We start from the raw sequence: 15,271 nt of genomic DNA, 5'->3' as shown, positions 1-15,271 counted from the left end.
TTGAGGAACAAACATTTCTGTTATGTAGTTTCATTTGACCTCCATAGAAATGCAGCATGGATGAACTGGCTCAGTCGTTCCCAGAGGCCTCCAAGGTGCTACTGCAAAACCAGTGAAGAAAAACCACCAGTAACAAGCAGGGAATTGTAGGACATGCTGCAGTGATCACAGCTGATTTTCTTTATCTGACCAAGGACTTTTCTTCAGCATGGGCTACAATGTTTGTATGAGTGACCACTTATCTGAAGTCTGTTTTTCTGAAAAAATTTCTATCACTCATGTTATAAAAATCAGAGGAAGAAAACAATAACCAGTTAAGAAAATTAGATAATGGCATTATGAATGTACTGGGAGCTTGACAGTATTTATTCAGTCCAGGAAAAGGCCTAAATTTGGAATAATACTGATAAGCCACCTCAACTTAATTTTTCTGACCTCCCTGACATCGTGGCTCCCAGTTGAGAAATGGTTCTCTACAGCATCTGGTGGTAGCTTTTATTAAAACACGTTATTGCTTTCATCTGGCATGGCATCTGGCTCCTGTATTTTAGAAGCAGTTGCTCCTTCGTCACATTTACAGAACATCTAGGCTCTAACTGTGAACAGTATTTACGCATAAAATCCTTATCCTGTTTGATGCCAGTAAGCAATGCTGCCTGTGATTTTGGAAATCTTTTCTGTGATTTCAGAAATTCCTGCAGTAAGTGTGCAAATTTGAACAGTGCTATGAACTATAATTACACTGATTATTTGCAATATTACTGTGTAATAGTGATCTATGTGTAAAAGAAACACTGAATCTGAGAAATTCATATCCCCTTCGGTAAATTTAAGTTTCTTCAACTGCCTCTTTTCTTTCTTTTTTTCAAGATGTACTTCAATTCTACATTAACAGACTCCTCAAAACTTCTGAAACCACTCTTGGTCTTTGCTTTTATCATCTGTGGAATTATATGTGGTCTGACTCGTATCACCCAGTATAAGAATCATCCAGTTGATGTTTACTGTGGCTTTCTCATAGGAGGAGGAATTGCTCTCTATTTGGTAAATATAATATTCATGTAGTTAAGTTTTAGCAAGTAAAACCAATAAGTCTGTAGTAAGACTTCTTATGAAAACCTTTCAACATGGTCACATGCCATAATTAAAAATATAGTAAAAAATGTTGAGGATTAAGATGTTAGGGGTAGTCACTTTAGAAATAACCAGTAAAAAGCAAATATTTATTTCAAGTGCCGTAACAGTGCACAAAATGGTACATAATCATCTGGCATTTTATACAGAAACGGTTCTAACATTATGCCCTTCTGTAAATGCTGGAAGGTAGTCATCTTTTCTACTCCACACTTAAAAGCACAACACAAGGAAAATATTTGATTAATTGGTAGTTGTTGCCATCCTGAGTTTATACTGCCAACATTAGCTTTATGATCTGAAAAAAACCTGTTTGAATTAATATGCAGCAACTCAGCTGAGTAAATTGCTGAACCTGAAAGAAATGAAAGGCCGTATTACACCCTCGTGATTCTTCAGAGCTCTTGGAGAAATTATGCAGGTGAAATAGGGTGCCCAAAACAGGTCATTTCTATGCTTTAGCCTGGAGAAGAGGAGGCTGAGGGGAGACTTTATTACTCTCTACAACTACCTAAAAGGAGGTTGTGGAGAGGAGGGAGCTGGCCTCTTCTCCCAAGTGACTGAGGACAGGACAAGGGGGAATGGCCTGAAGCTCCGCCAGGGGAGGTTCAGGTTGGATATCAGAAAAAAATTCTTCACAGAAAGAGTCATTGGGCACTGGCAGAGGCTGCCCAGGGAGGTGGTCGAGTTGCCTTCCCTGGAGGTGTTTAAGGAAAGGGTGGATGAAGTGCTTAGGGACATGGTTTAGGGAGTGTTAGGAATGGTTGGACTCGATGATCGAGTGGGTCCTTTCCAACCTGGTGATTCTGTGATTCTGTATGCTTTTCCTCTGTACTGAGTTGAAACAGATGGAGCACCTTGGAAAGGTCCTGTGAGGCGGTATTGTTGGATAGGTCTGGTTATATCAGTCCGTAGAAAGCTCATCAAGCATTTGCTCTTGCTTGCTGCTCTCAGTATGTCTCTAACATGACTGTTGGTGCCCCAGCTGTTCAGCACAGCATCAGCCCAGGTGCCTGTGAACAATCAGGGACTCTACTGACTCCCAACATTTTTGCTATAGTGCGGGCAAGTGAACAGAAGAGCCTGACCAGCAAGTGGGATGGTTTTGACGCCCAAGAAGTCAATGATGAATTTCAGTATAATACTAAAATAAGTTCACATCCTAACTTCCTTTTTTTCTGTGCTAATACACTCTACGTTACATGTAGATGGTCTACAAATGTGATCAGAGATAAAATGGCTTTCACAGTGGCAGAAGGAAGAGCAATCTACCAGCAAAGTAGATAATAGAAACCCCACGAGCTACTAAAGCCAGTTTCTATGAGCAGAAAGGCACTCTGTTGAGAATATTATTTCAAATGATTAAGTGGTGGTAGACCTCATAAATGGAGCTGTTGTTCCCATGTTTGAAATCCACAAACAAATATGCTCTTTGTTAGCTCTTCTCCATATACTGTTGCATGACAACACACATCAGAGAGCGCATTGTCCTGGATTCTCAGTAGTCACTAAATCTGCCCTGAAAAGCTACAAACCAATAAGATGAAGAGGAGGAGAAATACTGTGAAACTACAAATGACTCTGAAAGAAGTGTAAAGAACAAGTAACCTAAGTGATTGAGTAAGGCATTTGACCCTTCTATGGAGTAGTCTCTCTCAATGGAGTCTTTTTAAAATGATAGCATTTTACAGTGAGTCTGCCAAATAAGAAAATGTTGTGTAACTAAATCTTGTTACAGTTCTGCGCAGCTTGGAAAACAATTGATTTAAACTTGATAAATTGTTCTATCATGTAGATATTGTATTACACAGTTATTATGTAGCAGAAAGGGCAGAATCACAGCGCAGGGAACAACTCATGCTGTTACAAGATTGAGTAAATCAGAGCAGACAGTGGTGGAGCTGTAAAATAGCTTTCTCCGGAAGACTGCAAACATGTATTTTGTTATTTTCAAAACAAAACATCCTTCAGCTGTATCTCTTGCTTTATAAAATGAAGGAACCTGAAGAAGGCTTTTCTGCAACTATATACTACCATGAACTATGTGCTTTAGTCATCGTACTGAGACTACTTCATACATGTACTAGATATAGGACAGAATCTAAAGTAAAGATATGCTGGTGAGGAAAGGAAACTGAGCATACTCTGTCAGTTAATTCTGGACTAATTCTAACACTAAATATTTATTTAAAGGCAAAAGAATATGCACCTTAAAATGTCTCTATTTTCCATGACTGATTGTTGATGCTTCTGTTCAAATATCAGGGCCTGTATGCTGTGGGGAACTTCTTACCAAGTGATGAGAATGTCTTTCACCCAAATTTTCACCGAGAACCTCTAAGGTCTTTGACAGACCTCAGTCAAGATGCCAACAGAATCCTGCCAGGTAAAAACAGTAGCAGCAGTGACGGCATTGTCTCTCACCGTACAGAAAGCATCCTGAATAGAAACCACAGAGATTCAGGGTCTCTGACCAATCTCAAGAGAGCAAATGCTGATGTAGAAATAATAACACCACGAAGCCCAATGGGAAAGGAGAATATGGTTACTTTCAGCAACACTTTGCCAAGAGTCAACACACCATCTTTGGAAGATCCAGCAAGACGAAACGCAACAATACATGCATCCATGGATTCTGCCCGTTCCAAACAGCTGCTTTCCCAGTGGAAGAACAAGAATGAAAGTAGAAAGTTGTCACTGCAAGTGATAGAAACTGAATCTGGCCAGTCACCACCAAGGGCTATAGAAATGAGATCAAGCTCAGAACCCTCCAGAGTAGGTGTAAATGGTGATCATCATGGCCCAACTAGCCAATATCTGAAAATTCAACCTGGCAGTGTACCAGGTTGTAACAACTCAGGTCTTTCTGGTGGGCCAAGGGTCTCTATTCAGTCACGTCCTGGCTCATCCCAGCTAGTACATATTCCTGAAGAGACACAGGAGAATGTGAACACATCACCCAAAAGTAGTTCAGCTAGAGCTAAATGGCTGAAAGCTGCTGAGAAGAGTGTTGCGTGTAGAAGCAACAGCCAGCCAAGAATCATGCAAGTAATAGCCATGTCTAAGCAGCAAGGAGTGCTTCAGGGCAGTCCAAAGAGTTCAGAAGGAAGCACAGTCACCTGTACGGGAGCCATCAGGTATAAAACCTTGACAGACCACGAGCCAAGTAGCATAGTCAGAGTTGAGGCCCATCCAGAAAACAACAGACCTGTAATTCAGATGCCATCAGAAGGTGAAGGAAGTGGATCATGGAAATGGAAAGGTCCTGAAAAAATCACCCTACGTCAGACATATGAGCTAAATGATCTCAACAGAGACTCTGAGAGCTGTGACTCCTTAAAAGACAGTTATGGGTCAGGTGACAGAAAAAGAAGCAACATAGACAACAGCGAGCATCACCATCATGGAATCACTACAATAAGAGTCACACCAGTGGAGGGAAGTGAGATTGGCTCAGAGACTTTGTCCATTTCTTCTAGCCGGGACTCAACACTTCGAAGAAAAGGCAACATAATTTTAATCCCTGAGAGAGGGAGCAGTCCAGAGAACACCAGGAACATCTTCTATAAAGGCACATCCCCCACACGAGCATACAAGGAATGAGAAGAAACGTATCAGCTGGTCTGTACCACCACAAAGTAAACACATCTTGACACAGGTTCTGCTCTTTTTGTTTTGAGCTGATATTTACCTTTGATGTGCCAAATTCTTGATCAGCAGCCCAACTGTTGTTAAGCGCTGCTGATGTGCAATGTGCATGAGCCTGTGGAAAGCATGTGGGGGGGGGGGGGAAAGCACAATGCCAGAACCTAACTAATGTGAAACATTTTCACACAAACTTCCTCCTTCAGACTCAAAACATTTGTCTGAGGGTGATGATGTCAATCAAAACAATGCTCTTGAATGCAGACACTTTATTTCCTGAATGTGCCAAGTTTTTATTTTGTTTATATTTGTGTCCAAAATTGACAGAATTTTTCACAGCAAAGGGTGTATTAGTGGTATATATTCACCTTTGCAGAATTTGCACCAAATCTTTAATACGGGATGGTGCTGATAATAACTTTACATGTTTTGAAAATTGCATCCTCATTAGACTCTACAAACACATGACATATTGATGTGCAGTTACTTTAAAAGTAATATTGCTAATACTATGATGATGCTGGCTGCATTCATTTAGCGTAGGAAATATTTACAGCTTTGTTATAGTGGATTTGTCACATTCAAAGATTGCAGAGGTTTTGTGTAGTTCTTTAAGATGTCTACTGCAACAAAAAAAAATGTGTGGGTGACATTCCATTAGAATGGAATAACTATTTTGAATAGTTTTGCTGCTACTGCTCAACTTTTGTTTAAGAACGGGTGCTACTAATGAAGAGGCTGCTTCTTAGTGAGCTAACTTGTAGAATTGTTTTAAAATATGTTTTTTAAGGGGTCTTTTAAAGTACTACAAGTAATTCAGATTTTACATTTTTAAAACTCTTAATCTGTCCTTCAGCAACCCTTCCATTTTTCTATTCATTTTTAACCATGTAGTGCAGGGCACCAATAACTGCCAAATGTGCAGATGTGAAAGGTGAGCCAGGACTAAATAAACGGTGACTTTCCTCATCAGCTTCCAAGGAGACTAATTGATAGCTCACACTTAGAAGCAGTCACTCACCTTCCTTGCTTAGTATGCCACAAGAACAATCACAAGTTTCACCTCAGTCACTATCATTGAAGGGATTTATGCTTCACTTTAAAAAATGAATGACTTGGTATTGCAGAACCACTGAATGAGTGTTGCATTGTGCCACTACTACTGTTCACTCCCTTGAGACACCCTCCAGAGCCTTCTTAAGAATTATATTCTTTCCCACCACTGCCACTTCAGAATATGGAGAGTCTCCGCACCTCAGAGAACATGGACTATTTTAGCAAATTGAGCTTTGAATACAATGAAAACTTGCCTGCTAAATATCTCCATTGCCAAAAATTGTTGAAAGGATAAGCTCTGAAAGGAATAAGCATAGCATGTCCTGGATGTGTTAGGAGAAATGTCTCATTACATTTGGCTCTGACTTAAATAACTTAAACCATGAAGGAAGCCAAGGGCTGTGCTCACCAGTGCAGCTCCATCTTCTCTCCTAGATTATTTCCACCTGAAAGAGAATTAATACCAGGCACCTCCCAGCTCCCCTGTTAGGAGGGAGATGGAGTGGCTCAGCAGTTCCCTCACTGAATAACTAGTAGCAGATCAGGTCTATTCTCTGGCTTCTTGAGATGAGTGTTTTGCTCTGAATCCTCCTCTGATTTAGTGTATCAAAGGATCAGATGCATACTACGTAGTCAGAACCTGCCTGCAGATCTTACCCCACAGAACGCTGAGGAAAAGCCCACCGTATCCCAGCCAAGTAGGAGGCAGAAGGAAGAGCCATCCCATCCCAAGAAGATAAATAGCACAACACACACAGACCAAAAAAAAAAACCAACCAAAAACTCAAAACCAAAATAAAAATCGCAAACCCCACCCCAATCATAAGTAATTTCAGAAGTAAGAGGATAGTGTTTGCTAATCTGTATAGAAGAAGAGATTCAGAGTCAATGGAAAGCTTTATATACCTTCCCAGTTGTAAAGGTGCTCCAAGCTTTGCCGAGTGCTATCAGGCAACCCTGTCAAGCAATGCTTCCCTCACCTTCCCATCACCCAGTGCTGTCGAAGAGTGTTTGTCCTTAAGGAAATGACCGCACTTTTCCTGCTAGTAATAGAAAAAGACCACATCATACATTTGATGGTTTGGAGGAAGTATTTTGCAGGTTAGTGTAAGAAGCTAACCGCTAGGGTTGCAGCATATGATGTATGTTAAAGGCACAGTATGTCGAAGACACACTTTAAGGCACATTAGCTGGGAAAAATAATCATAGATGCTGGGGCGGGGAGGGTGGGAAAGAGAGTAATTTTTTAGAAATATATTCTCAGACTTTAGTATTTACAAGTCAAGGTTTGTTTTTTTCTTTTTAAAAGGATGACTCTTTAGTCCTTGGTATTTAATATCAAATTTTGTACAAGGTTCCTAGGAATTACAGACACTTGGATTGTCATGAACAAAACCCTTTGGATTTAATTTAGTCTAGGTACATGATAAAGCAGGAAGGATTAGCTTTAAGGGAATGGGTGAGACACAATCACTGTTGGCCTATCAATGCAGGGAGATAAGATGCAATCACTTGTTAGTTTGTAAGTGCAGGGGAAAAGAACATAAGCAGATGAACCTGGAAATAATGGAAAATTGAAATGGAGAATAATGGCAATAAAGCAAAGATCAGAAAATGTTCCCGCTGGCAATTTAGCTGTTTTGGAAACAGCAGGATTCCTGGTGGGAGTGTTTGTTCTTTATTCCTTGGTTTTAGTCAGATATATATTGGCATATGTGTTGCTTTTATTACTCTAAAACTTGCTGCACTATTTCAAGTGCAGTGTGATATTTTTCCTAAGGTTTCCTATTTCTTAACAAAAGATTTTAAAGCTCTTGTGTAATCATTGAAATTGTGTTCTTTACATAAATATTGATATATTCTTTTTTACTCAAAGTGCCAAAGGCTACTGTTTTTAATAATGGCTTATCAAATTATATTACGTTAGAGAGCAGAAAAATGTAATAATATATACACTGGAACTCAGACCTCTGCATGTATATTTGATAAGGAGCCTTTTGTAAAATTACTCTTTGTTTACATTCCACTGATACCTTAATTTAAAATTAATCAAATAAATTGACAGGTGACATCTTAGTGTTCTGATTTTCTTACTTGCTAACAGGCACGAATTTCTTTGTTAGGCTGTGCTTTACTGAGAAAAGAAAATACTGAAAAATAAAATATGTTTTTAAATGAGAATTCTCTATATAAAGTATTGTGTTTAATAAAATGTTATGCAATGTTTTCAAATGGAAAAGTATTTGTAAATTGCTATAAATGTATTTTGTTAAGTACAGATCAATGCTACCGTGTGAGTTTATTGTGCTAACATCATGAAAATAAAGATAAAATTCCTCATTGATGTTCAGTGATGTCTGGTGAAGCAAAGTCTCATTCTCCACACCATTATTATTCAATATTAGGTATCTCATGAGACAAAATATTGGTCATCAGTGGGAAACCTCAAAAGTTGTAAGAAGTTAAAAAGAACAGAGTCCAAACAAGCTTGTCTCTGTCCAAAAAAAAACATTTTACAAAAGAAAGGAAGTGAGTTTGAAATTTAGGCCATATGAAGACATGTCTGGTAGATCACTCTGCAGAACCAGCTGCATTGCTAAGCCTCTAAACTACCTTGCTAGTCTTGGGTAGAGCTGCTGGACGCAGTGAGGTCCACCTTGGATGGTGAATGAGAACAGGGCAGATGTCAGGAGCAAACCTGAGAGGAAAGGTTCTCGTCCAGAGAAGTTAGGATGCAGAGGATGCAGGAGTCATTAGGTGACACACACCCTTTGCTGCCAACAGCAGCAAACATTACGCATAGAAGCATGCTGTCAGAAACACTGTCTTATCTAGAAGCCACACAAGAACAGCAAACAGTGTCTCCAACCCTGTCTTGAAACGCCCTGAAACAGGGCAACAGCAGTGCCTGGGATGGAAAACACTGTCTTTAGCTGAGGCATCCACAGACATTGCCAATGGCATGAAAAGGACCACGGGGACTAATGGAAGCCCAGCAATACAGTGCAGCAAAGCAAACTGACTCTGGGAAGCTTTTCAATGTATGCCTGGCCCTTTGTGCAGGCTGCCACTCTGTAATAGCATGTGCTTCTAGCAGGTGACCTCCCTCAGCTGGGGTGGTGGTGGGACAGGGCAGCTGATGGCCGTGCTGGCTCCAGCCAGGCACTGGACTGCTGAGTGCTACAACATCATCAGATATGTGCCGTGCTCCCAGTGAAACCGTGCTGGGGCTGACTAGTGTCACCCCAAGATGTGATGCAGATCTGGGCTTGGAGAGCGTCTTGAGCCCACTGCATGAGCAGCCAGTTTCAGGAGAGGCCTCTCCTTTGACCAGCAGCAGATGCTGATGTGGCAGCAGGTTATCTGCCGGAGCAGAAGACTGCCTTGAATGAGGCTGTGCGAAGCACAAGGGCTGGAGAGCAAGATTAGTGTCCCACCCTCTAGGGCATGCACTGGTAGCTTGGGAGAGCTACAGGCAACGATGGCCCAAGTATGGGTCAGAGAGACCTTGGGAAGGACTGCAAGAGAGTAAAACACATCATGCTCGAGCTTGACTGCTGAAAGCTGACATCTAAAACAAATCTGATGAGTTCTCCTCTGAGAATGACCCCTTCCATGGACTACAAAGGGGCCTAGACAATTCATTCAAACATTTTAAAAGGCACATTTTAAACATCTAAAGTCAGACTAAAAATGAAGTCCCTCTCCGAAGGGTACGTTTGATGTAGAGGCTATTATAAAACTTGATCTAAGATGAGAAATTACCTCTGCTGACAAACCTTGTCTTATTCTCCTAAACTATTCTGGCTACTGCAACAGTATCACTAAATTAGGAGAGCTCACTGTGAACCAGATTGATGACTGTATCTAATTATGCAAAGGACTTTTCAAAGTTATGAGCAGTTAAACTGAAACATAAATCTATTTTGTGCTGGATTTTAAAAGAGCTTCAGAGATCTTGATATAAGAAGCCATGTAAGACAAGATTGTACCATAATCAGTTTTGTATGGATTTATGAAGACCTTTTATATGACAGATCAGTGTACAGCTAATTTGACAGGGACATTTTAAAGGCATTACAATTCCAGTTCATAAAATTGTGAATAAAATCTCTTCACAAATCTTATAGCACAGAATGAATCAAGCATCAGACAAAACTAACAATTGTCTCCGTACTGCACATTCAAAATGTAAGGGAACTCCAGCTGCATACGTGTGCGTACACACGCACACATAGCACAAAGCTAGAGTGTTCAAGCCAGGCTTTAGAAAGAGAAAGCTAAACAGATAATTTAAATTGAGAAACAAATTGTGGCAAGGCTGCAAATGCTCTCTATAATTTTTTTCTGCTTTGTCTGCAGTAATCTCTTCAGGCATTCCAAATATGCTTAAAGACATCATTTGATTATACCTCCCATAGAAGAAATCTGTTCCTTGAGTGGTTTTCCATAAAGCAGAACAGGAAACTTGCACATTCCATGGCTGAAAAAAAATTGCTAAGATGAGAAGTCATCCAGAACTCAAGCAAGTCTGTTCAGACCTAGAAAGAACCTCTTATGTCTGAAAAAAAAAAAAAGGAAGAAAAAAACCCAAACTTTTTTTATCTTTTTTTTCTAGTTTTCTGTGAAATAATCCCTCCTTTTTCAAAGGCCAACTGTCATTCAGTTTTTTTCCGACTGTACTACTTTTCTAGTGATGCTCAGATAGAAATGATTTGTGGATCTGTCAAGTCTCTGCAGCTGTTAAATGATGCATAAGGAAAGCTCTGCTCTCTCACCAAATCCTTCAGAGGAGACTGGAGCATAGCTGGGTGCGATGTGATCAACAGAATTTGATTCTTTTCCTACTTCTGTTCCTGCTTCAAACCAAGCTTGCTGATTTCAATGTCTTTTCCTGTACTGTACTGGGGCCTGAAAACTGCTGAGAGAATAACATCATGCAGTAGGTGTCAAAATAATCAATGCTTTGTATATTTGGAATTTCCCTAGAGATAGCTATAATATTACCACAATTAGTACAACCTATGTTATCAAAGTCTTCAATATGTATTCTTTCAGTGTTCTTTCGTATAATGAGCAGAACAATGGAAGAGAAGCACGTGGTTTAAATGATCAGGACATCTAAGACTTTATATATCACATTCGGCTTGGTAGTACAGAACAAAAGTACTGTGAGGTCTGTATACCTAAAAGATTGCAGACTACTCTAATATGCTAAACCAAGGCAGACCACTGGAGGAGGTTTCTTAAAACGCTTTCATTTTAGTGAGATTTATGGAAGAGTCCTCCTTTCACTAACCCTTTTTATGATGCAAGGAGAAGAATTTAGATACAACTTAGCAAAAAAATCTTATAACTTGCCCAAGAAAAGAAAATGAGTCAGGAGAAAGCTTAAGGTGCTTTCCAAAATGGAAGATTAAAGCAGCACTTAAAATCATTTGTGAATTTGTTCGTAATGTTTATCAAGCAGAGTAGGCAGACAGGACAATCAGTGCTTTCTTAATCCCCCTTCAATTATTCATTAAATAATTAATAATAATTGAAGGCTGGGTCACTGTAAAACAACTTATTTTTTCCATAGTGAAGATATAAAATGTGCCTAGTTTACAAAGCCCCCAGACCTCTTGTCATTGGGAGGAGGCAGGAGAGGAAACAAAGGAACTGATAAGAGCATATTTTAATCTGTGAAATGACAACAATAAGAAAAGTAGCTGATTCGACACTGGACATGGAACTAGCACAGCTGACATCCTTGAGAACTCATGGGAGGAGCATACTTTCAGGTCAAGCTCACCGACTGGATTTTTAGCAAGGACGATGAGTTGGGCAGTAGCAGTTTTGTGCCACTAAGCAGAGTTAGACTGTATAAATGGTCAGTTGTTATAAAGATAAGCCCATAGAGAGATATGGCAAGAGATCTGATGCCATAGAAACAAATGTAGCTGCTAGATACCCTGCATAATTGCTACACTGAGGACAAACCATGGAACAGCAGAATACCACGAACTGCATCTAATTTGTTTTATTCAATAAGAATTTAAAATCTGAAACAGATACATGATGAACAATTATTGAGAGAATACAACATAGCTGCATAGACTTTCTAACAGGACTTATTAACTAGTGGAAAACCTGAGATGAAAAACTCTAAAAAATAAATGATTAAACATTGTTCAGAAGCTTTAATTTAGAGTCCAGAGTGCTTTGCATTCTCAGAAAAATGAGGAAAAGAAGCTGTAGTGCCTGATACTTCATTTCTTATACAGCTTACACAGTAATGCTGCTTTGTATTAAAAAGCATGCTTCGACCTTATATTAACTGCAAGCATTGTTTCCTCCATTAATGAAAAGATCTTTCCTCTTTCTTGAACAAGAAATTCAATTGAATTAAGAAGCTGTCAATCCAGAGGTTCAGATATTTGCAGTGATTACACGTTTCTGGCACCAATACCATAGGACAATCTATGCAAGCAGAAGCTTCTGGATCATGTTAAATATAAAAGCACTGAAAGTACTTTCAATCTATGTCTTTTTAAGAAGATATGTACTTTGCAAATATGGAAACAACGCACATTTTCAGACATTTTGCTGAGCATCCAGTTGATTCCAATGACTCTTCATCTTGCTGAGAAAAGGACTGTTTTTTGGCTAAGCATTTTTGATCTCTGGGAATGTATGATGCTACATCTCTGTTGACTGTATTGTCTCTCTACTGAAAACAAAGTTCAAATCTATGAGTCTTCTGCTCGTAAGTGCCTGAAAGGAATCCTAAGGAAGAAAACTGTTCCATTTGGGTTGGCCTTGTTTTCACTTCTTAAGAGTGCTTGGTATATACCAGATTAATGAGTGCTGATAAAGGAGGTGAGACAAAAGGATGGAAGGTTTGTGTAATGTGTGTTGGTATTTTACAAACTGTCATCTGCATCACATTAAAAAAAATAAAGGATGTTGTGACTCTTGGGACAGTTATAATGAACAAGATCCTTTAACTATCACAGTGAGTGTTAAAAATTTCTGCAACTCTGTATTTTAGCTAACAGAATCCCTCAGTGTTTTCAGGATATGGATTCCACTGCATTGACTGGAAGCAGATAAATCTGGCGGAAACGTATATTGTTATTTCAACTGAAGATTAAATACCTCATATGTTGAAACCTAATAGGGAATCTTCTAGCTGCTACTACCACTTACAGCTAGGCCCAGGTAAGGAATCCTGACATGACATAATGTCAAAGTATGGCATATGCATGGACACATACATGATTAAATTAATTTCTAAAAGATTAAAAAAGAAAAAGAAACATTTCCTTGAAATGACTGGAATTATTTGACAACCATGACTAAGAAACCAGGTACACTCTTTAGTAAGACTGTGTAAAACACGTGGATTCACAGAGGCTCTGTGCAGCTCTAGCTCTCCCTGTCCCTGCATAAGTAGTTTGTGTGAGGCTTTGGGCTTAAATAATTGTTAGCAATAGGAGTCTACGAAATTACAAACCTGGAGTAGTAGTAACAGCGGTCAGTGATTAACCAGCATGGGAACTGCTGACAAAACAAGGACAAGAGGGAAAGATAACAAGGTCTGGAAACCTTTGCTGTCTCCATGCAATTGGTTGTGTTTACCCATTTCTTCCTTTTACCATATCATTTCTTTTTCCTTATACTGCACATGTTCTGGGAAGCACAAGTTCTTCCTGTGTTTGTCATTACACAGTGAGAAAGATAGCGGTTGTAAAATGTATAGATGGCCATGATATGTATGTCAAGAAGTGACCCTAGAGGCAGGTCCCTGCCTAGCATTTAATGTGCTGGAAGTCAGGACACCAGGGCAGGTACTGCATAAACCAACATAAACTGCCACTCCACAGACCACTGAGACAGTATTGGGCACTAGTGTATTGGCAGTATGAATCACTGGCAGCTTTAGACCCCTTTGTGTGTAGAAACAAAAGCTGACTGATGCACACTTCTGACAGACTGATACTGCTTCAAGGTGCCTATTTTTAATACTCTCCATTCCTTCTCTCCCTACTAAGAGAGGACAAAAAGATTTTGCAGAAGGGAAGTGCAAATGAAGTGCGGTACAATCACATGTGGTTTTCAAAACAGGAGGGTGTCTTCCAAAATAGATCAAATAATCAGTACTAACAAAACCATCAGCGCAAGCAGGGGCTAATTATTAATCCACACTAATAAATGAAAGCAGCAACATTTCAGTTGTCCCCTTAGTGTTAAAATTCAAAATCTTGAAATAAGAAATGTTCTGGCTGGAACCTAGCAAATGTCCTTACCCTCTGTCCCACCAATCTGTCTTTCATGCCCGTCAAATCCAATTGACTGACAGACAATTTGTATGAGCCTTTGTACTATCTAAGATCCAGTAATTCCTTCTTTTAGAAAGCGTTTCATTCCTGCTCACTGTAAGAGGCTGAAAACTGTGTCTGTGTGAAGAGAACAAGTAAATTTGGCAGAAAGTAACCCATCAGCACCTATTAGCACTGCTCTGGGGTATGGCAGCTGGGATGGACCAATGGCCATAGCTCACCCCTTTCTCATCATTTTACTTAACCTCTCAAGAGATATCTTTTTGGCCCAATTAGCATCTAAGTCTTGTCAGACTATTTTATCTCAGACATAGTTGAGATTATTTGGACAGATACCACTACAGTATAAAAAATACTGAGAATGACACATTTTATTACATGAATTGGTCATTTCTTCAAGGAAGAGGGAGGATTATATCTCTCTTACCATTTCCCGGGAACAGAGAAAATGTGGGGTTCTTTTTCTTTTCTAGAATAGCCTTGATTTCAGGATTGAGGGAAAATAGAAGCATCTGCTGATAACCAAGGCATCTTCTGAATAGCACAGAACTTTCAGTTAAAACCCTAAGAGCTATTTAGACCTTATGTCTTATTATGGCAATTATTTCAGATAGCAGGAAATGATAAAGCCTGAGGTATGGGAAGGCTTTCATCACACCATGTAGTGTTCATATTATAATCCGTCTCTAGGAAAGAACTTGCTTGACAAATACTATACATAGAAGCCTACCTAGGAGGATAAATAATTCTTCATCTGCTGATAAATTCTGACAGATCATCTTTGCTATGCAACTTGAGTGAAAGATCTAATCAGGAAACCCTTGATGTGTTAATGGGCAAATAGCATTCAATCCAAACTTCCTTGACAGATACTGAAAGCTTTAAGATGTTAATTTACATTTTCCTCTTTGTCAGTGAGATAGTATCACTGAATCTAAGCATCATATTGACATAGGATTGTGGTCGGTTAGTTTGTTTATTTTCTTTTTTCACCCTATTAATGTTTAGTAGAGTTATTGTTATTCCAACAAAAATTAGCATGAATTCTAAACTGCTTTTTGTCAAGGAGGTTGGCTACTCTCTGAGATGAGAGAGAGGGTTAGAATGAATCA

At 39.3% G+C, this 15,271-nt stretch overlaps 1 protein-coding gene across 2 annotated transcripts in view; it reads left to right on the top strand.

Moving 5' to 3' along the window:
• Positions 1–8,166, top strand: part of PLPPR4 (phospholipid phosphatase related 4) — a 35,270-nt gene extending 27,104 nt beyond the window's left edge. Inside the window, exons 6-7 of one of the 2 annotated variants that reach the window (XM_009563519.2) lie at positions 871–1,044; positions 3,400–8,165. In XM_009563519.2, coding sequence (XP_009561814.1) covers positions 871–1,044; positions 3,400–4,737 — 1,512 coding nt within the window. In that variant the 3' untranslated portion in view covers positions 4,738–8,165. Of the gene's footprint in view, positions 1–870; positions 1,045–3,399 lie in introns of both variants that reach the window. The other variant, XM_054073384.1, reaches the window with a different exon arrangement.
• Positions 8,167–15,271: the final 7,105 nt, after the last annotated feature.

The sequence above is a fragment of the Cuculus canorus genome, chromosome 8 (assembly GCF_017976375.1).
Source record: "Cuculus canorus isolate bCucCan1 chromosome 8, bCucCan1.pri, whole genome shotgun sequence".
Lineage (NCBI taxonomy): Eukaryota > Metazoa > Chordata > Aves > Cuculiformes > Cuculidae > Cuculus > Cuculus canorus.
The sequence above is the reverse complement of the archived record's forward strand: the minus strand, read 5'-3'. Positions and strand labels throughout refer to the sequence as shown.